Source organism: Denticeps clupeoides, chromosome 11 (genome assembly GCF_900700375.1).
Source record: "Denticeps clupeoides chromosome 11, fDenClu1.1, whole genome shotgun sequence".
Taxonomy (NCBI): domain Eukaryota; kingdom Metazoa; phylum Chordata; class Actinopteri; order Clupeiformes; family Denticipitidae; genus Denticeps; species Denticeps clupeoides.
In genome coordinates, this window is record NC_041717.1 from 12,225,008 (window position 1) to 12,248,626 (window position 23,619).

Here is a 23,619-nt window from a genome sequence, read left to right on the forward strand (position 1 = left end):
TGTGATTTGGGGGAAAATCTGTCAACATATCTGTTTCTAATGTTCAGCACATCTCTTCTGAAGGACGTGGTGACATCTTCTCTGCGTGTTTCTGCTGCCGGTTCGTTTGCTTGTTTGTTCAGAGCTTTCAGAATGCGGGCTGGATTGTGTTTGGATGATTGGTAACACGTTGCTGGACTCAAACCAAACCGAGTTGGCCCTGTAGTGTGTGTGTGTGTGTGTGTGTGTGTGTGTGTGTGTGTGTGAGAACAGTCTGTATTTAGTGTGGCAGGGCACTGGCACTGACACCTGGTAGCTGAGGGAGTGTCTACTTTTTCCTGTGTTTCCACTGTTATCTGGAATAAACCTTCACTGTTAGGACTTTAAACTTGAAGCAGATGTTCTTCATGGTGTGAGAACGGGATAAAGTACAAATTGAAGAATTCTGCAGAAGTAAATATTGAAAAATAAATATTTTCCCTGTGGTAAACCAGGCTGCTATCAGTGCATTCACTGTCTGCAAGGGGTTCCTAGATTTATTTAGTGAACTTTAGGTACAAAAAAAAATGTGCGAAGGGTCCACTCTATATAGTCCACTGTATATTGAACAAGGCACGATTAGTGTATGTTTCGAGAGATGTCCTGAGGATTCATTTGCCACCCGAATTATCTCTTTGACTGTCAAAAGTCAGCTGGTGTAGTAAAACAATATTGATCATCATATTGCAGTAATGTAGCTCCTCCAATAAACATTGACAGCTGAGACTATACGACTTTCATTGTTGGATCACTCTAATGTTGGATCTCCAAAATGACGTTCTGTCATAAAAAGATACAGGAAATGACCCTCTGCAAAACAAATGGACCTTATTGGATAATATTTCAGTTTCACAAATATACATATACATATACATATACATATACACATATGGAAAAATGGATAGGCAGAAACATGCAGTATGGTTTTTCACTGAGGTCTCCGCCCCTTTCTGTCGTCCCATGCCCTACTCTTTTATTTTCTGTATCTTGTGGCCATTGCAACAAGATGTTTAGCATGCTACTCATCTGGTTACAGTCTGGAACGGGTCTTTTTAACTACGTCCCACACTTAGCAATTGTAGATCGCCAATCAACTGCCGATTTTTATTGCCAATTTTTTTATGCATCCAGTGCGGAGGGAGTAAAGAAAGAGAACACCTGTGCGTAAATAGTGTCTTATGGCGTGAAATACCACTGTCTACTCAAGGCTTTTAAAGCGCTCTCGAATAATATTCCAAAGACAGGCTCCGGTTGAGGAGGTCAAAGGCCAACAAGCTCATGGGAGTAAGGTCAAAGGCAGCTGTGACACTCTCCCTTACTCTCGTACACTCAATTTCCTCCTCTCTCCTGCTATTCCTTTACTTCCTGTCTGTGGAGCGAGTGATGTGAAGTGATGTTTCCCTTCCGCAAACTTCTCCATGTTGTCAGCATATGTTAACGCAGCATTAAAGCCTAGGCTGTGTGGTTTTTACCCTCAGCCAAGCGCCCCTTTTCAGATTTCTTGCACACTAACATCTGCTAGACAGCTACTTGCAGTTTGCAAGACACATCGTGACCATAAACAGACTAATTACGAAGATAGAATGCAATTCATTAGAACCCAACTTTTTCGAGGGAATGAATGCAGTTCATTAAATGGGTCCAGCATCTGTTCTTTGGTATGCTGAAGAAGACGCCGTGTAATGGAAGAAGTGAAGCAATAGCTCATTAGGGCGCTGACTATGTCAGGACATAAGAACTCGCATCCTTAGCAAAAGATGTTCCCTCATTTGCAGTTTCTAAATCATCAGTGAGAGCGCAGGAGACAGGATGGTCAACGTGTTGCCAGTCCATTTTCAACCCACATTCAGGGTTTTTGAGACCAATCATTGTGCAAATAACTTGTCAGAGGTTAAAGGTCATGTAGTGTTTGACCACCCTTTGCTGCTCATGTCTTGTGCATGGGGGCATCATCATCCTGAAAGACATGTTCCATCGTGGGATGCTTAAAATGACCTGCAGGAAAAGTTCCACCACTCTGTCACGGCCGCCGCCCCACCATCGGGCCCCGAGGGGGCATGTGACAGCAACAGACGACGGGGTCAAAATGCTGAATAAAAGCCGGGCAGCCATCTTGGGGGCTGCACGCTCTTTGAGATTAATTCATTGATGCCAGCCTTCTACTGACACACTGATCTCTCGACTTACGACCCTTTTACCCGAACTAAGGACCACGAGACTCGGCTGCTCCCTCTGGCACCCCGACGCTGTGAATCAAACCGACCACACTCCTGTTCTCTCCCCCCACAGCCACCCTGAGCTCTCCTTACCCACCGCGCTTAGCAGCGTGTCCCATCCGCTCCTCTCACTCCCGCTTACCCGTGGCCCATGCCAGCCAGCCACGGAGCTCACCTCCTTCCCAGTCACCGGATTCGATTTCTCAATGTCTGCCCGTGTCACTCTGGCAGTGACACGCTCTCTAATCCAGGGTTTCCTTTCATTTGTCTTCTCTCTATATGCACAGGTTGTGTTTAAAATGCCTGCTTGCTTTTCACAAATATAACACTCATAACATAACACTGTGTGTCTGTGTGTGTGTGAGTGCCTCATCCTAAATGTTTCACGGTGTCTCTTGGCCTTTTCCAAACCCAGTTTGTTACAATGGGCCGATTTTGTTTCCATCACTAATCCAGAGCAGGTGCTCTTTTCAGTAGAAAATAAAAACGCCAGGAGAGAAAGCAGCTGCTTTATTGAAATGGCAGCCAATCAATGGCTTTCCTGACCAAACCTGGCCCACATGGGAGAAATCGAGGGAAAAGTAAATTCACACTTCCGAATGTTTCACAGATGCTGCTGGTCGGCATGTTTCTGAGTATATTATGCTGGGAAGGCTGTGAGATTGTTGGTCCACCAGGTGGAAAGTGAAATTAAACCCGTCAGGTTTTAGGACCAGGCAATTAACTGGGCCATCGGACCACCTTGAGGAGATCCATGCGAACACACAAACATTAACAGAAAACCTTCTAAACTTTAGTGCTATTCTGGAATATGGCATGTAGCTTTTGTCTGGAATATGCTCTACCAGTAAAAATGTCTATAACTGAAATATGTTGACAAGTTAATACCTTAAATCCAAGTTTATTTGAAAAGTCATATCTGTCCAGCGTCTAATCTTTACGGACTTTCACACCTACAGGCTTCAGTGTGCTTCAGTGAAACTCAGTTTCATTTACCCCCTTGGTGTGTGCGTTTCGTAATCACACTTGGGTACGCATCAATACATCCGCACCAATTCCCACAAAAAGAGGTGGTCTCGATTTGAATCAAATCTCTAACTCTGGTGTGGTCCACCTAGAGAGAACGCGTACTGAACCAAAATGGGACCAAACGCTATCACATTATTTGAGAAGAGTGAATCATGGGTAAATTTCAATATCATCTGCTTCCTTTATTTACTTTTCCCATGGTGATACATCTGACCAAGAGAATGTCTCGTGTGATGTGAAGCGATGCATTTTGGTTCACTTGGAGTTTCCCCTGCGTGAAAAGAAACTGAACCGATAGGAAAATTATGTTCAAAACTCACTGAATGATTCAGACCAAATTATTGTACTTTTCATACCACTTTTTTCTTACGTCGGTAATGTTTTTTCTTTCAGCTTTTTATTCTTGCTTTATATTAGAAATGTTTTGTTCAATTTGTTTGGCAGAAATGTGATTCCATAAACAGGGTTACATAAACAGGTACACAGGCAGTGATCCACACATACACATGTTCTCCCTCTCTCTCTCTCTCTCTCTCTCTCTCTCTTTTTCTCTCTGTCAGTCCATCATGTGCCTGCTTCTCTAAATGACCGATGCCCACACTACTGTCTCGCGTGCTTTCTCTTGTTTGATTGGAAACTTGGGATGTCTGGTAGCCACGTGCCTCGGTTTAAAAATAATGTAAATAGACACAATATGTGCAATATCATGCCATTTTTATCATGTTCATGAAACTTCTCAAAGTTGGTTTAAAAATAATATAAATAGACACAATATGTGCAATATCATGCCATTTTTATCATGTTCATGAAACTTCTCAAAGTTGGTTTAAACATAATGTAAATAGACACACACAATATGTGCAATATCATGCCACTTTTATCATGTTCATGAAAATTCCCAAAGTTGATCACCAAGATGGAGCTGAAGTTTATTGCAGACATTGATCAAGATATAATCACCCAGCCCAACTTTAAACATCTTTTCCATGTTCAGTGAGCTAAGGCTGCCGTAACCAATAAATGTGCACGGGAGCATCGTCTCTCTGAAATCATTGCATGTTACCCTTTTTCAATTAATTCATTTCAGAAATAATTACACACCATGCTAAGACCCACCATGATGGGTTACCAGCAGGTGACATCATCTCAACTGACCTGTATCTCCAATGATCTTATCAGCCTGCACACTGTGTCTTTCACCCAGGTCAGGCAAACAAATGCCTTAGACAGAACTCCCAAGCCATTATCAGGTTTTCAGTGGGCCAGGGCGGGATAAAGGATAAAGACGCATGAAATGTCGACAGCTCATCCGGCTTAACACGTCAACTCTTTTCAAGATAAGCAGACAACATTAGACACGATTGACAAGACACAAACGTGTCGTAACGGGGTTATAACCAGGGCACAGACCTGATATATCACTGTCGTGTCGGTCATCAAGACCTCTGCAGATTTCCATTGTTACTTTGGCTCCTAGCTGTGCCATTTTTCCACTGAATGTATTGTAACGTGTGATATATGGAAAGATATTAACTTTAATAAGCGCCCCAGTGACGCCACTGCAGTTGGCTTTGATTGCCTGTTCATGCATGAAGCCACAGGCACATTTCTCACATTTTCCATGTGTGGAAAACATGAGTTTTTAAGCTTCCCTGCATTCCTTTTTAAAATAAATGATTTTTTTTCTTCTTCTTCCCCCAACATTCTTGCTGATTAGAGCTTAAGGTCCTTTTTCACATCACTCGTGAGCATTAGACCCCACGCCACATGGAATCCTAAAAGAATCTGCATCTTTGTTAGGACATCAGTGGCTTTGGTCTCATCTAAAACGTCCACTCTTTCTTTAAGTCATCTTGTGGCAGTTAGTCATGGTGCTCATTAGACCTTCTAAAGTAAAAAAGTCCATTTTGGTCTAGAGGCTTGGGGCATGAGTCAGTCGACCTGATTGCAATGTAGGTGGAACAAAGCCTGAAGTGATGTCACCACAGTGGTGACATCATTTCTGCTGCCAGGTCATGCCTGGGGTCATGCTGCAAGCCCATGCACACTCACGTAGGAGGGTATTCTTGGGATTTCGGACTAAGGGCCACTTTCAGTCATTTTTAAAAATACATATATGAGTTCTGTGTAAGGTGACACATTGAGTAGGTGTAGGTACCTAAAAACCACAGACCTAAACACATGATAACTAATTCAAACACACATTGACACAGAAGACCACATGGGATTGGACTGTGTTTTTGGGACTCTACACACTCACACATTCAAATTCAGACAACAAAGCAGAGCCACTGTTCAGTTCCCCGAGGGTAAACATGAATCAGCACCAGCCTGTGTGCCTCCCGGCCTCCCTTGGCATGATGGATTTGCCTAAGGTGACCTGTGGTGAACTGCCCTCCCCTTGCAGGCCCATTGCTCAGTGTTTAGTTTCACAGCATGAGTGACAGCGCTGCATTACTTGATTACCCTCTTAGACCCCTACCTGCACTCGTTACTTTGGTTGGATTGTAAAGGTGGTGTTTCCTTTTATTATGAATTGCGGTCAAGCAGGATCTACATCCTGGTGTCAGCAACTGCTCTTTGACTGGTGACATAACACCTGATGCTATTTTGAAGGGGTTCTTTGCCATTGGTTTGTGTAATGATTATGTTCTTCATTAATTGTTTTGGATGAAAAAGGAGGAGGATTATGTATTTAACTGACTTACCCTTCTCCAGTTTGACTGTTTACTGTCCTGCCAATAGCCACAGTACCTCCAAAACGGCAAATCTGTGATGTTACATAGGACAATTCAACTCAGCCTAGCTCTTATTGTCATTCATACACATACATAGTGTGTAAGTGTAAGACATTTAGTATCTCACCGTCCTTATTGCAAGACAGGACTATATGTGCAGAATGTACAACACACTTGAGATTTAACTACTTGTAATACAATGTAGTGCAAACAGTATGACAAGGACACTGCAAGCTGAAGGGTACATGCAAGACATAACATAACACAGTAGGATATAATGACAAAGGTAGTTCAGCAGCTGAATGCATGTTCCCACAGTCTGTATAGTTATTAAATGCAAACAATTTCCTTAATAAAGATGCTGAGTGTCCTTAATAAAGTGGCAGGTTGTACAATGGCAGTGCAGGCTGTGTAATTGTATTGTTTTCATGAATACAATGTAACGTGGCCTGCTGGTTGCATAATGCAGAATATCCATATTCAGAAATTCATTTTGTTTTGCCATTTTCACTCTTTACCCAAAGATATAACATTGGATCTATACAAAGAACTCCTGTTTCATGACTTTCCCAGTCCTCTGATGGGATTTGTACGATTCTCTGCTGCGGTAATCAGGAGAGACCAATAGCACTCGTCGTCTGACAATTTACTCCTCTTGGTTGTTAGTAGACAAGTGACAGACAGACCCACTGAGTCCGCACCCCTCACCACCTTTGGACACGTTAATTAGCCGGAATCTCACCTCCACCGCTACACAGGCTTGTCACTGAGCCGGGAACACCTCTGCGTGTCCGCTCATGTTGAGGATCAGTCTGGAGTGTGTTCCATAGAATCAAAGCTGAGTAATTTTCCATTGTCTAATGGGGCTTTTTCATGCTGTGTGTGATCTCCTGGGCCTAATGGGACAATTCTACTCAGTGAGCACCTGGCTGCCTGCCTGAACAAGACCAGAGACTGTGCTGGAAAAGATTTGTGTGTGTGTGTATGTAACATTATATACTAGGCCCCACCTTAATTTTATCACTCTAAATGTACCCAACCTTACTAAAGCAGACTAATGTGTGGTAATCATTACAGGAATTCATTGTTGTATGACTCATACATCATTATTAACACACATTATTCAACTATTACATAATGATTAGGTTGCCTTTTCATGTTATGAACAATAACTTTGACCTGTGACCTTTACACAGCCTCATGCCCTTTCATTTTCTCACTGAAATTAGCATGCTGATGTACCAAGAAACGTCTGCCGGGTTTGCAGCTCATGCACATCTTTTTTTCAGCTAGCTGGCTGCTACTCGTGGGAGCAGAGGCACAGGAATAATGCTTATTAAAAAGGGGAACAAAACAAGCTGGGTGCAATAAACGGGGAATGTGGGAGAATGCTGGAGGAAATGGGGCTTTTATTCCACTGTTGCGACGCCGAAGCTGTAGCGGCACAGCAGCACGTGCTGTGTGAGCCCAGGCCAAAGACCCGGCACGCTCATCAGCGATCGCCGAGGCCACAAAGGCTCCCATTCAAGCATGTTTTAACTCTTGACAGGACGATTTAAAACTTTGTCACAGCTGCCATCGCATTTACAAGCGTGGTTTTTATTGGAGTTTTTCTAGCATCTGAGACTTTAACTTCCCCACTGTGCCTGGAGTTATTTCCTGTCCCATTGCTGGAGCAGCTTGTTCAAGCCACCCTCACAAGGGAATATTTAGCTGTGTATCTGAAGAGACAGTGAAACGTATCGAGTCGTGAGAGTGCGCTGCAGTTTTGACATTTTGTGAAGTTTATTGCCGTACCCGTTTAGCGAAAGCAGCCATAATTCATCCAGTCTTATAAAACTGTCTGTCGCTGCTACTGTTTGTGTGCTTTGGAGAGAGTGAAACCCAGGCAGGTAATCTACTTTGTGAAACTCTCATCACCTCCCAGGAGTGCCGAGGGCTTAGATAGCTAGCTAAAATAAATTCAAATGAGGATTAGATCACTGGAAGCATTATAATTGTGGACTAAACCTTGACAGCGACTTGGCCTTTGGGTGTGTCTCATATATCGAATTTTCACATGTTAACCAATCATAATCACTCACACCTACGCCCAAATCACCTAGTGTACGTGCCTTTGTACATTAGGAGGAAACTAGGGAACCCTGAGGAACGTTCAAAGAGCATATGTCATATAATGTGTTCACATATGCTATTATAGCCATAAACTGTAGAAACATTTACAAAATATGTGTTTTTAAAAAACAATGCTTTTGATAACAATAAAAAAAGGTTTGATGAAATTGGCTTTTAAGGATAAACATCCCCTCTAAAACATTTATTAAAACGCTGATGTTTGTGGCCAATTTTGCTGACCGCAACCCCACAAAACAAGTCACGCAAACCAAGCCGACAGAAATACGTCTCTTAGCATGTAAATGCCAGGCCTCGTGGCGTCCAGACATATATTTCACAACACATCACAGGGAAGGAGTCCCAGCTGTAGTTAAGGTGAGGTCCTCAACAGGTGTCCCATATTAAAGAAAAGATCTCAGTCATAACAAGAGGAAGGACATACAGTGGAATGAAAATAGAAAGCAAAATACTCAGAGAAGATGGGTTCACTCAACAGACGGGTGGTTCAAAAACGTCACAGCAGCTGTTTTGAAGCCAGAATTTTACTTAAAAGTCATTTGCTTGTGGGCGTCCCTGATGACACATGGCTTAAGAGGGAGCTGGTGCGCCATGCTGCTGGAGGGCATCTGTTAACACCTTGGTTGGACAGGTGTACATAGAGTTCCCAGGTTCAATGGTTGTAGAAGGACCCTTTTTTTAGGGAGGGACTCTTTTGTCCTTACCAGCAGGGGTGAAAATTCAATAATTTGCTTTCCCCAGAGCCAAAATGTTTGATCAAACATAAAGAATTCTAGTTAAGTTAAATTATTTTACATTTCTTTAAAATAATGCATGTAGGTAGAGGTTGTAAAAAATGTAACTATGCATTGGAAAACAATCCTAGAACACAAACCTAGCTTCAATACACTTTATGTGTAGTAAATATTAAAAATACTATAACTAAAAGTGCAAATATGAAATCCCTCACGGGACACTCAGTTGGGATTAATATATCAAACCGGCCATACATTTTCTGTGGCAGTAGTGAAATATACCTTTATAATTGAAAACAATAAAAATCTTAAATAGTAAACAAGAACTGTCACGTCTCCGGGCGGGAGAGGGAAGGATGTGCAGTAGCAGAAACTCATGTGTCAATAAGGCCAGGACCCTAAATCAAATGCAAGATAAGTAACAGAGTCCACATTAATGCTGCAGCCATGTTCTGTGGCTGCTCTGTCTATTAGGACAGGTCCTGATAGCCCCGTCTCAAGAAGCCGCAGGTGGGAGCCTTTAGGACCTATTCATCAGGCACAGGAGGTCTTGGCCACTAGAGGCCACCATTCTACACTGATTAATTGACCTGACCTTTTGGATTGAGTTCTGTTGTTTCCGCTGTATGTAGTGTTTTGTTCCTGTTTGTACATGTGTTTTCTCTTCTTTCACTTCCAGCAGCTTGACCTAAGCAGCTTTTCATTGTTTGACAGATGTGAATGTCAAAATATTTTCTCTTAAAACCATCTTGGCTGAATATTGATGGTTTTCTTCCAGGTGAGCTGTCAGACCAGAACCAAAACAGATCTAATTCATTTCATTATTTTATTTTTGCCTTAACTTTATCATCTTGTTTAAACCATGAGTATCTTCTGTTAGAGGAAATGTCTATTTATCATTCTGTTTACCTTTTGTCCTTCAGCATCTTCTAGTATCAGATATATTTGTCTGACCACCTTAGGTGGTCCTGGAGTCTCATTAGCGCTTAACACCATATCTCCATGGATTAGACACTAATCCACAGCTGGTCGGTACTATTTAACGTGACAGTCTCAGCTTGGTGTAACTCATCCCCATGTGGACTTTTAGTAGTGGCACAACCCCCTCCTTGCCACGTATTCTGTGCTGAGGAAAACAGGGCTCGTTGTTTGACTGTGTTTGGGTTCAGGTCTGCTGCCTTTAACGGCCGCAGCCTTGGGGGTACAGCGTGAGGAAGAGGTGGGTAGAGATCCCTAAGTGACTGCAGTCCACTTTTTCTCCTGCTTGCTTTTACTACACAAGGGTGGTCCGGCCAGCCGCAGGGTAGAAATGTTGGCCAGAGATTCATCTCGGTACGGGGTGTTCTGTCTTCCAGTGTCATCCTAGATGAGTAGAACCTGATTCATGGAGCTGGGTTGTGCTCTGTGGGTCTGTGTGGTGAGGCAGGGTTCTTGGAGCATAATGGGCCAGTCGAGAAATGAAAGTGCTGAGGCTGCCAGATTATCCAGATTCTGTTTTTTTTTTTTCATTTTCAGAAACGTTGATATATAAGGATGCTCTGATGCCAGTTTTAAGACTGAGCACTGACACCTAATGCACAATAATAGTGAGAATGCACTTTTGTTTAATTTAAAATGTGGTTTAATATTTTATTTAACATTCAATGTAAAAAAGGGATTTTACTTTTTTTGTATACCAACATGTGTGTCTGGTGTCTATAGAAAATGAAAGTTTGTTTCCCAAATCACGATATCTTGGAGAGGGAAAACGAACAACCCATCCCTTTATTTTGATCATGTTAATTCCTGTAGTCATATTGCACACACTCATTCTGGATGGTTTAAACTCACTCCTGTCATAATGACACATGCACAAGGTCTAGTGCAGTATTTTACAATACATCATGAAGCCCAGGGTCATCACTCTGTGATTTAGACCGGCAGCTGAGTGAAGATAAAAAAATCATCAGATTTCCCCTTTTCACATCAGATAATTACCTTCAAGGTTCCACCCTCATCCTGTTGGCTCTGTTTGATTGCTGCACACGTCGCTGCACCGGCTGAGGTCATGTCCGTCCTCACTGGATCAGGCGCTGGGAAAGTGATAGCGAGCCCAGACCGTCTGGACCAGAGGCGCAGAGGGAGATGAATTCAGGGAACTGCCTTTGCGTTCAGTTTCATACACAAGAAAACAAATACTAGTGTTCTGGCTATAAATATTACACATGCAGCCGCCCCTTTTATCTTTGAGCAATGTCAAAACTGACGTCCAGATGGTAAGAGATGACATTTCCATAAGACAGTGAAAAGGAGGAATGATGCTGGACACTCTTGAACAGTAACAACAGCTGCATCATGGTTGAAATCAAATTTCAGTCGCTTATTCTACCATCTATCATTTGCTAATTTCCACATCAAGCTTTGTGAACGTTACACAAAGTGTAGTGATATGCATATTGTCCCTACAAAAGTAAACTGCTGTGTTTGTTTTCATATTTTTGGCTTTACAGTTGTATAGCCCAATTGCCTGCAGGCAATTCGGACAAACGATGGCTACCACAAAGTCACCCACTGCGGCATGGTGAGAGGGGATGCCGTTGGCCTGAAACACATCTGGGGTCAGCCTTTACATTTGGACAGCAGAGTTGATGTATGTGCCTGGGTACGGCCCATTGACCCTGGCTTCGACTGTCCCAGGGTACAGGTTGGGCGCCCTGTGTGGGAGGTGGCCCAGTAGAGACAGAGAGAGAGAGAGAGAGACAGGACGTGCAGGGTTAGAGGGTAGGGGGCTCTGTGTGTGCTCTCTGCACTTGAAAGGATGGCCTGTTTTCTCTTCTGACTGCACATAAATAGAGACATAGCTGGAATAATAATCTCCAGCCATGGGGCTACCTTGCTGCCCCGGGAGGCTGGGATTGTCCTTTCTCAATGAGTCTCGTCCTGTTCCCCACAGTAAAAGAAACATAAATCCAAATAAGAATATTTTGCCTTTTAGGAGACAATAAACTTGCATTTTTTACATTTATTTGTCCATTGTGATGCAATTGATGTTTTCATTGTTTCCTTTTCTTGTCATAGTATTTTAAATGTCAGGAACACCAATGGAGTTGCATTATAGTCGTGAGTCAAGTGACGTCCATTAGCAATGTATCTTTCTCTAAATATTAGAAAACTGTATTCAGTTGTGAATACACCTGAAATACACAGTGAATGTTTGTGTATTTTATCTTACTTTAAGATACCATGACCGAGATTTTGCTCCAGCACCTGTTACTGAAACTGAGACCTATACTGCCACAGTACTTGTGTGAACTGAAATATTGAAAGTTGTTCTTTTTATTAAACAGAGTAATCAGAGCTGCACATTTTAATCGATGACCATGTTCATGGTCATACACCTACTTTAAGACGAACCCTGCCTCCCTTGGCTGTATTTAAACTTCCGATCCTCCAAACTGAATTTCTTTGATGTTATAACACAGCATTATGTTTTCTTTAGTTGCTTTTTATATTAATTTCCCTGCCATAGTCAATGAACCAATCAGAACGACTCTATGATCCACCACATGAGAATCACTGGCTTACACCACAAGGGCTCCTGTGTCCTGCATCCGTTAGTACACTTTCCAATAGGAAAAATACAATTTTTTTTAAATGAATGTTTTAATTTGTCTTGAAAAAAGGTGGGTCATCTTGTTTTCAATACTGAAGTTGTTGCAAAGGGGGTTTCACATGGCTCGCCTGCATCAGCAAGAAATCCAGATGAACATCCTTGGGTTTCAGAAAACTAGTGCCTGATCCCCAGTGACTCCATTTTACGTCCATGCCTAAGCCTATAAAAGGTTGCATTTTTTGCCATTTCCGACTCATTCAGTCCATTCCTTGAGGTGTCGATGGCTGCTCCATATTTCTGGCCTCCTGTTTTTTATGAGAGTTGTGAATCAGTTGTCAGTATCAGTTTCTCTGTGGGATTAGGCCGTAGATTTTTTTTTTTCCTCCCTCCTGGCTGTACATGTGAATGTGGTGTGCTGGCGTGTTGTTCGCAGCCCTTTCATCAACCAAGGAGCGTTCTGTTTCTTTTTTCCTCTCTCGCTGTGAAAGTATTTCTCTCTTGTTTGCCTTTCTTCCATTGCACATCCGCGCACACACCGTCCTGTTTTCTTTACCGCTTGTTCTCCTTTAATAGTTCCATAATTAATCCCTGTCCATCTGTTTATTATCAAAAGACATTTGCCAGCGGAGGTCTTCACTTTGTGCCATTTTATAAAGACAGTTCATTATTATAGCTTCCTACTGTTCTGAAAAAGGAACTTCTGGTCTGCTTGAGTGGGAAAGTGAATTCAAGTGCTTAAGGGCTTGAAGACACTTTTGTGTTGAGAAATACGGAAGTGTGGTGGTACCTTTTGTAGCACTGTTTTTGGGTGGTTTTAGGGCAATTCAACCTTTTCATAGTCAGGAAATTTGCATGAATGGATTTGATTGGTTACCACTTACACCATTTTTTTTTCGACTTTCTGCCTCAAGTACAGCAGGACACGTGAAGCAAGTGACACACATTTCAGTTTGGTGACGCATGACGTCACCTCATTCACAGTGAAAGGGAAGCACCTCCGTAGACACCTTCATTGTGTACACGTGAATGAGTCTCTTTATATAATAGTTTAAAATATCATAGAAAGCTTTAAGAACAAATTACAGTTGTTGTGAATAATTGTTTGTTAGTAAAATGTGAGGTACTGGTCATATCACACAGCCCTAGTGCCCTCCATTCACAAAGATGTCAGTGGGACAGCAGTGTGGAGATGCCACTGTGACTCCTTCCTCCTCAGGGCGTGCACGCAGTCAAACAATAGATGTCTGTACAGCCCTGGGTATAGCTGGAAAAAAAGGATGAACTCGCAGCAGGAGCCAAAACGGTGGTTGTGGTCGAACAAAATTGCAGAGCTTAGCAGCTCTTAAAGCGCCCAGGATGGGTGCGGGATTTTTCTTTTTGTTATTGTTTCCCATGTTCTGCAAGCCTAGTAATACCTTCCAGATTAAAGCATATGGCCCGATCGACCCTGATGCCAGGTGGAGATTAAGTGTCGCAAGGCAGGGGAACTGCATGGTGGGATTGCCATTTTCCACTGCAGATGAGATAATACGGTTTATTAAAGTGTCTGGTGGCCTGGTTTGGGCTGGAGAATACAGCATCATTTCCATGAACAGAACACCATTTTAATGGGATCAGTTTATACACAATTTCCTGCTTTTAAGGATGATGGAAATTATTTTAGCACATTAAAAAACTGCCTGCATTGTGACTGATGCCAAATATTCTCCTCTGAAGTTTCTTTTTGAGTGGTGGTTACACATAAAGCATCCAATTTATGTTAAAATTAGCATACAATTATTTTAATATTGTTTTCGTTCCAACAATCCTACAACAAAATGAATTTTATCTTCAAAGTGATTATAGTTCCTGCTCTACTGTGGTGTGGGTATGAGTACATGTAGTAACAAAAATGCCTTTTTAATTTTTTCTTGGATTCATTACTTTAACAATTAAGTTGATTATTTGAGAACTGATCTTCAATCAAAAGTGCTGCATTACAAATAAATAATTGACCTGCATCATTCTTATTTAAAATATCATATTCATTTAGTTGAAGCTGATGAGATTACCCTATTCAAATAAATATATTTATTAACAAACGTATATTGTATAAGCAGGTTTCATTCTTTTGAGTCCCTCATATCCTCCCAGGAAATCTTTGAACAGCGTGCTCACTGTCCAGAGTTCATTGATGTTGGCCAAGAGATATCCTGTGTGATGGGCTGATGACTTTCTCTGAATAAAATGCATGCATGATGTTTTTTCTATCACTCACCTTGGCGCTTAGACTCTGGACACAGCAATGGAGTCTGCAAAGAAAGAGGCTTTTCTGGAGATCACTCCAGCCCTTTGCGGAGGCCATTAACAGACCACATCAGAGGAGCAGACGCGGAGCCCGCAATGGAAAATCAACCCCCTTCCTCCTTCCCTCTCTGTGGTCCCAGCAGCCTCTGATGAGCTCATTGTTTGGCTGTGCCTCTACAGTCATTTTGTGTTTGAAACAGTAGCTTGTGCACATCCATGGGACTTACATACTCTTTACACTGCCTGAAGCTTAAAGTAAATGACATTCACAGATCATAGTTACCTCTTACACATGCTCAGCATAGTTACAACAAAATTACTTCTTACACAGCACAGTCACTTCTAAACATACAAAACTCCCTGTAACAGCAAAGCACAGTAGCCTCTTTACTTATACAGTTGACCACACAGTCAACTCTATACATAAACACAGCACAGTACTTTACATATACACTGCACAGTCATCTCTATACATATACAGTACAGGCCAAAAGTTTGGACACACCTTCTCATTCAATGTGTTTTTCATGACCATTTACATTGGTAGATTCTGGTGGAGTTATGTACTTAACAAAAAAAGGTGAAATAACTGAAAACATGTTTTATATTCTAATTTCTTCAAAATAGCCGCCCTTTGCTCTGATTACTGCTTTGCACAATCTCGAGGTTCAGGTCCGGTGACTGTAGAGGCCAGGTCTCCACTTTTTGTTAAGTTCATAACTCCTCTATACACATATACACAGCACAGTAACCTCTTTACATATACGCTGCTCAGTCACCTCTAGACGGATACTCCTGGCAGTCGTCTCTGTCTCAACACAGTCTCTTCCATACATATACATAACACAGTCAGCTTTATACACATACACAGCTGTAACCTCTAGACACATACACAGCACAGCACCTCTTGACACATTCACTGCTCAGTCACCTCTAGACACATATCCAGCACCTTCATCTTTTCCTCAACACAGTCATGTCTAGACACATACACAGCACAGTCACCTCTTTAGTATAGATACCTCAATTATATGTTGAGCATAGTCTACAGTATTCTTCTCTTATCATTAAAACAGAGGTGATGTGATTTTCTCCAGCTGAATTTACTGAGCAAAATGTTCCCTTCTGTATGGACTGCTGACTAGGGTCTCTCCAAACGTTACAACAGTATTTTACTAGGAACAAGTGTGTAGTTGAGTGGAAATGCTGTTGGAACCCCAAATGTGCCATGTTTCCTGCTATGCTTAGCATCCAGTGAAACTTTTCATTAGTTTTCCTTTGGCCCAGCTGGCAGTCAAACTGTCTGAGAGACAATAGGCGGCCTGTTGATTTTCGACATAAATAGGTGGATTCTGTTTATGTATGGCTGTTCAGAAGCTGGCAGCTGACAGTTCGACTGCATTTCCAAGCAGGATGTAGTGGGACCCCTGGTGATATTTTAAAGCTACTTATGCAATTTAAAAGTGTGCTTTCAAAAGCATGATTGTTTGCCACTTGGGTAGTTAGCTGCTGCAGCAATGCCTTCACATCGTCCGTGTTTATTTTTTAATATTTATGAATTCAATCATAATTATTTTTAATGATTAAATAGCCTTGTGTCTGAATCGAAGCCAAAGCTATTGAAAAGGCATGTATTGAACATTAGTATTTATTATTATATTTTAGATCATGTTTGCTTCATGATCTAAATCAACTGTCAGGAAGAGTTAAATCTTTAAACGGAAAGTGTGATTTATGAATCTCTGGATTCTTGTGACATCTTTATGCATGTAGTCCTCATGAATGAGCGCTTTCATGAAAGAATCATTTGAAAGACCCACAGTTCGCTTGGCTGTGTGTCACAATTAGTTCCAGTCATGCTCGAAGATTTCTAATTTCTCACATTGCTCCCACTTTGCCACATAAAAAAGAATGCGGGAAAAAAGAAAGTTGCCGCTCATGCTGCCGCTCATAGCTTCCATAAACTGTCTCTCTCTGTCTGTCTGTAAAAGCTTCAGCTCTTTTGACTGCTGCTGTCTGTCCTCAGAACCCAGGACTAGAGAGTTGTGTATGCTTCTGTGTAAACTTTCCACTAGGGCTTCAACACCCTGCAGTTCCAGTAACATGAAGGCGCCACAGCAGTTGAATAAATTCCTTTGTTCATACGTAAGAGGAAAGACAATACGTGTTTATCTTTCTCTCATTTACTCATACAAAATGCACACCTTGCCGCGTGATAGCACCTTGGCCTCACACTATTAAAGCCCCAAGCTTTGTGTGTGTGAAATGTGCATGCTCTCTGCGACCAGGTTCTCCAGCTTCCAAAAAGGCATTCGCACAGGATGGATTGGTGACTCTAAATTGGCCATTACTGTCTGTGCCCTACAGTGGGTCCCCGCCCGGTGCCCAGTGTCCCAGGATGGGTGGAGGATGAGTGTCACAGCCCCGTCCTCATTCCCATTCACCAGCAGAAACCAGCATACCAATCACTGACCACACCCTTGACTGATACACCAATGACCTTATCACCACCAGAGATTAAAGGATTCTGGATTCTTGTCCAATTATACAGGAGCATTGTTGCCATGTTGTTTGATTAAATTATGCACTTCTGTTCCCACAATTGGGTAAGGACATCCCCGGGCTCACTTGCACTATTCCAGATTTTTTACTGATCCAATTCCAGTTAAGGTTCCTGAATCCTACATGATGCCCCATTTTGGCTGAAGACAAATTCTGAAACTCATGACATTTTTCAGAAGAATAGTGTTTGTTACCCACCCTTTTCCTTGCATGTTCCAGTTCCCTGCACGTCCCAGACTCTATCACCCCGGGCTATTGGCTGTTTATGTATCTAGCTCGATGTTGAGGCATAGAGCATCTTGAGGTTTCCCAGGTGTCCCCGGGGCATGCAACAGCCTGATGGAAAAGCCTTCTTCTTGGAGACGGGCGGTGCTTAGCGCCCTCAGCTTCAGAGCGCTCGTGTGATGTCAGGGCCCAGGAATTTTCCTGTGACTCCTCGGAAAGGCGAATGTCTCAACACTCGAGCTGTTTGTTTTGAGGAGAGCATTCATCACAAAAGGTTTTGCTGGCCAGCGGCTGTTGCAGGCAGACCTCGGCACGTTAGTAAAAGCTCTTGTGCTTTCATCACCACAGCAGCAGCAATGGCAGCACACCCACGACTGCTGTAGTGCACAGAAACAAAGGAACATTCTGGATGGGTGGTAGGGTGGTAGTAGCCTAGTGGGTAACACACTCACCTATGAACCAGAAGACCCAGGTTCAAATCCCACTTACTACCATTGTGTCCCTGAGCAAGACACTTAACCCTAAGTTGCTCCAGGGGGGGACTGTCCCTGTAACTACTGATTGTAAGTCGCTCTGGATAAGGCCGTCTGATAAATGTTGTAAATGAAAAAATGGAAATGGAAATGGAAGAGCAGCCTTCCACTCTAAGCTCTGGCATCTTCACATGGCATTCACCAAATACAAACAGCATCATTCAGAGAGCTGCTGCAAAAAACAGTCATAACTTTTCCTTAACTTTCAATCACTGTGACAGTTGACTTATCATGGAAGCAAGAAAGGATTGTGGAAAGAAGACTAACTAACTAACTAACTAACTAACTAACCAAATAAATAAATAAATAAATAAATAAATAAATAAATATCAGGTTTGCGGCTGCCGGAGCCCACCCTGGAACACTGGGCACAGGGTGCCAACTTGCCCAGGGCAGGGTGCCAGGCCACCACAGGGCACACACACACTATTCTTTTGCACACTCAAAACTATGGACAATTTTGAGATGCCAATCCACCTAGTGTACGTCAGGAGGAAACTGGCGAAGTGGGAGGAAACCTGCGGCAACACAAAAAGATCACGCAAACTCCACACATACAGGGTCTAAGCCGGTGCCCAAAAATAATAATAATATGATGCGAAACAAACCTTTTTCAGTGTCAATTATATATGCAAATATTAACAGTACACTAAACCGTACACAACTGTAGGGATTTCCACAAAGAAGAAAAAAATACTTTATAATGCCTGAAATGTTCCAGTGAATTTCCATTTCACAACCCTCACATCTCCTTAAATAATATTTACATGAGTAGTGTATTTGTTTTAAATGATCTTTTTTTTTTCATTTTAAGAAGTCATATTGTGTAACTATATAATAGTATAATAAAAAAAAATTTAAATAAATAACAAGAACAATAATAATATTGATAATAATAATGCCTATTATTATTATTATTGTTTTGTTCTGACTACTACTCTAACTTTGGGTTGCCACTGTTAGCTTGCTGTTTGATGAACATTATACATAAAAATGTAGACTTTCCAGAGACGTTTCCCTAGAGACTTTTGTTCATAGTAAAAATAAATAAATAAAAAAATCTGGGAGGTCAAGTCTTGGCTTCTCTATTCTTGGCTTTTCACAGTTAAAAATACTTGTGCCTTAAAACTGGTTTTTATTTTGACCACTTGTGGCACAATTTCATGCAGTGTGTGGCTAAATATATAGATGAATATTATATTTCAGCCTGTCTGTAAATGGCCGCATGGTGACTGGTTTTAGAGGCAGCCGGACTGTGGCCAGAGACATTAATCAGGGCCTGACCTGTCACTCGTTCTCAAGACAGAAACGCTGATACAGTGCTGCACTGAATTAAAAGTCTATCGCAAACTGATCATGTAAAGCCTTTTCATAACACGAAATGCCATCCTAATTGCTTCCAATTAAGCGTTGTACAGTGGGACCTCTGCATGTTTTTCATTAAAAATTTTTTATAATTTACATCCTGTCTGAAATGTGCTGCCCTTGAGCCTACATGCACTTGACCTACAGCACATAGAATCTCATGCTGCATTTCCAGTTTTCCAAATGTGACTTTTATGATATGACATCGGTCACATAAGCAGTTTCTTAAGTAAATGTGTCATAGTGTGTCATACAGTCACTTTCAGACTGGAAACCGGCCACTCTGTTCCAGGAAGCATGGCTCTTACTCAGGCCCTCGTAAAACTCCGAGTGCTGAAATAGACCTCACTTAAATGTGTAAATGTTCATAATTATTTTGTAGTTTGTGCCCAGGTTGTTTTCAAGCGTCGGACTGTATAGTCTATGTGTAGACCTTTCAAATTGCATAATAAACATAAATGTTTCTACATTTTCTCAAGGCTTTATATATTTTCTATAGACTGTGTAGCCTTTCTGTATATATATAAATGTTCATGCATAGTTTAGAATCCAGTTCTTGATGTTCCATGCTAGGCTTATGTAATAGAACCTGAGGTCATTTAAGGTCACAGGGCCACTCAATACATGGTCTATAGCATGAATGTCAGGGTCAGATACTGAAACCATCCATGCTCTGTCTATTTCTTCTCCATTTCTATTACTATTATTTCTTATGTGAGGCAATAATTATTTTGTGGTTCTACAGTTGGACCGTGGCATATTTTAACACATATTAATAGGGCTTCTTCAGTAACAGTAGTAACCTACTTGATTGTTCTGAGTAAATTTTAATTAAGGTAAACTGCAGGTTTGACTTCAACATAATTTTTGACATAATGCAGTGTGCAGAAGTCATAGATACTTAAACGGGGTCCCTGGCTGAGCCTTCACCTCATCCTGCATTTAGCTCAATTAATAGAATAAAGCCTGGACACGTTTCTCGTTATTGTACTCAATCTTAATATTTTGAAATTCTCCATCACATGTTTCGTATGTGTGTGAACCGCTAATAGCGGAGACCTGTGGCACCAAAAGGTCCCGTTCGTCACCAGCTGTAAGAAATGCTTACGACTGAATTTACAAGCGTCTGATTACAGGCTTCACCTACACAGCATCTGGTTTCGCAGAAGAATAGAGTTCTTAATGCAGACAACTTGCCACTCCACATTTTTCCAAAATATAAGTGGATTTGACAAGACTTGTTACTTTGCTGGTCACCAAGAGAGGTCGTGTGACTCGATCATTTCAAATTGAGGGTTAGTAGCGGTAGCGTCACGGCCCCCCGTACCTTGCGCAGGCGTATAGCAGCAGTGGCCCCGTGTCGCCAGGCTGTCTGCCGAATCACAGTGTGCCGTGGCCTTATTACCAGTAACTGCTGCTCTCTGCCAGCAGAGGCTGTAAAAGCCTAACTGCTTTCCCGCCGGGAAGGGGAACTGAAACCAATATGTAGTAAAAAAAAAAAAAAAAGAATCTCTGGACCCGCTCCCCTCATGCAGCAAAGATTGGGTCAGTGCAGCACCAGTTAAATCAACCAGCCTTTATTGTTGTTTTTTTATTATTAATAATGTCTAGATTTTAATTAAACGGCTTTTTAACAGAGAAGGGGTTATAGTGAAAAGTGTACGGCACATGTGTGTTAATTCTAAGCCAGTTATGGATCATGTTTATTAAATATGCTGTAGTTATTACTGCCTTGTGAATGAAGCACCTACCTTGGAGCCTCTGTACCCCTATATGCTCATACGTAGTATTTTATTAAAAAATTACAACTACAGAACTGATGTTCTTTGATTTGTTTTTCATATACACTACCATTTAAAGTTTTTAAAGTCAGGCTAAATGAGTGGTATTGCTCTACAGGAAATGTTCTCTGCAGAAAAACAAGCAGGGGCCATTTATGAAGCTGGCCTGCAGGTGTGCGTTTGAAGTGTCACTTGTGTTTTATTTACTGCTTCCGCCACACAATTTTTCTTTAACTTTGGAGACCATTAGATGCCCAACGAAAGCGTTTTTATGTGTTTTAACGTCAACAGCCATACGGTGGTGCCCCGCGGTCAGACCATGTGATTTTTGTAAAACGATCTCTATATCATGTATATAGTAATGTTATGCACTCAGGAGCAGATATTTAAATATAATGCACATGTTTTTCTTTTCTTTTTTAACTTGATATGTTATATAATTGTCCTTAGTCAATTTAAATGATTTCTTTTCATAGAAAGGGACTTCATAAGAAGTCTGAAGCATCTCATATGGCAATGCTTGACATCCGGGATGTGAATAAATCATCTGAAGCATTTGTAAACAAGTGTTTATTCATTTACTTTTCAAACGCACACTTCCTTCTCCATCGAGTTGTAAATCTTCATTCCTTTTTCATGTATGCCCCCGCCCAATTTCCCCCACTCACTTGTAGCTTCAACAGCCAAAAAGGCCATTTGATATATTGCGAAACATGACATGCTGCTTTTTGTACTACTGCCATTTTATTTTGCAGGGTCTGTTTTCTTTCTTTCTCCTCCTCCCACCATGTTCATCTCAATTTTTTCTCATTTCCAGGGATCTACTTGTTTGACATGACCTACATTGACTCTGCTTACCCGGCCTCTGAAGGCATCCTGGAGACGGAGCAGAGGTCCAATCAGATGAACAATCTGCTGAGGCTCATCTCAGACATGCAGGTCTCCTGTAACTACGGTCAGTGGCCCCTGTTGCTCAGGTGCCGCTAGAGGGCACCACTGAGTTTAAAAATAAAACCCAGAGGTCATTGACCTTCTCCCACTATTTTGTCATGAACAATGTTCTTTAAGCATTAATGGTGCTTTTTATGGTGAATGGTGAAATGTATCAGTTAATGATGTTCTTCTGTGCATCTACAAATCACAAATCTTAGAATATTTGGGCTTCACAATGGACAGCTTCCTCATTTTATCCTTTAATTCCCTCCTGCAGATCATTTACTGACACTGCCTCATGTGCAGAAGTACTTGATGTCTGTGCGCTACATTGAGGAACTGCAGAAGTTCATGGAGGATGACAATTATAAGTAAGTCGGCGTTTCTTTGAAGTTGATTGGCAGTAAGGCACAGATTGGTCCTGTCATTTGGGATTAGCTCCAATCAAAAATAAAAGGATAGCGGCAGCAGCCGCAGCAGCAGTATGGTGGTCCAAGTGACATTGATCTATAGTGCCAATGATCAGCAAGTGCCAATGCACGGCACTTGCTGAACATCACTCGAACAAATTAATTTATGTCTGACACGTCGTTTACTAAAAGGCCGGACATAAATCTCAGCGGCCGTGCTCAGTGTCTGGTCACACCTGAAAAGCAGAGACCCCATAAAAACCAACCGATTAAACACCTCATCGTTGCCTGCCTGCCACAGCGCTGTATGACTTAAACATGTGGGCCAAGAGGACGATGTGTGCAGCCACAGCTCTACCTTTCTCTGCCTCCGCTGTAATACACTGTAAACGATTTTATGACGTGTAGCGATCAGACTCGCTTTTCCTCATTCAGTCACCAGCTGAAATGATCTTCAATATGTTACAACATCAGCATTGCATATTTTGATGGCCATTTTCAACATGTAAAAATGTAGCCCGTAATACTGAAATTTAATTATCAATATAAACTCACAAAAAGTGAGAAAATGTTCCAATGTCAGGTTCTTCATCACATTTTACCTTTTACTTGTTTCATAAATGACATTATAAAGTAATTTCCAAAAACCTAATTTTGCTCTTACACACACTTAAAAACACAGATGACATATTTCTAATTTTACCAATGTTCTCCTTATTTGCCTAATTTTTTACCTAATGCTGTATTCAGTACTACATTTCTAGTATAAATTAGAACTGTTTGGTTTAATCAGTCAATTGGTCAGTGTTGGTTCATATCAGATTGTATTTCTGCATAAATCTTTTCTGCTTTTATGGAAGAAAAATATACCAGTTTCTGTGATTTCTGTCACGAGGGTGTTTTTTTTTCCTCCAGGGAGGACACGTTCATATTTGATTATTTTATTATTTTTCTTTGTACAGGATTTATTTTGACAGAACCTGCGAGAGCAAGAGGAACTAATGACCACATGCTTCTGCCGTGGTCTGGGTCCATAAGCGGATCCGTTTCTGACCGGCTGCTGA

General features: G+C 41.6%; 1 protein-coding gene across 2 annotated transcripts in view; it reads left to right on the top strand.

Moving 5' to 3' along the window:
- Positions 1-23,619, top strand: part of ralgps1 (Ral GEF with PH domain and SH3 binding motif 1) — a 76,791-nt gene that overhangs the window by 44,008 nt on the left and 9,164 nt on the right. For both annotated transcript variants that reach the window (XR_003751219.1, XM_028995914.1), the window contains exons 10-11: positions 22,030-22,167; positions 22,423-22,516. Coding sequence is in view for 1 of the 2 variants with exons in the window: in XM_028995914.1 (XP_028851747.1) it covers positions 22,030-22,167; positions 22,423-22,516 (232 nt within the window). In the remaining variant the exon portion in view is untranslated. The remainder of the gene's footprint in view (positions 1-22,029; positions 22,168-22,422; positions 22,517-23,619) is intronic.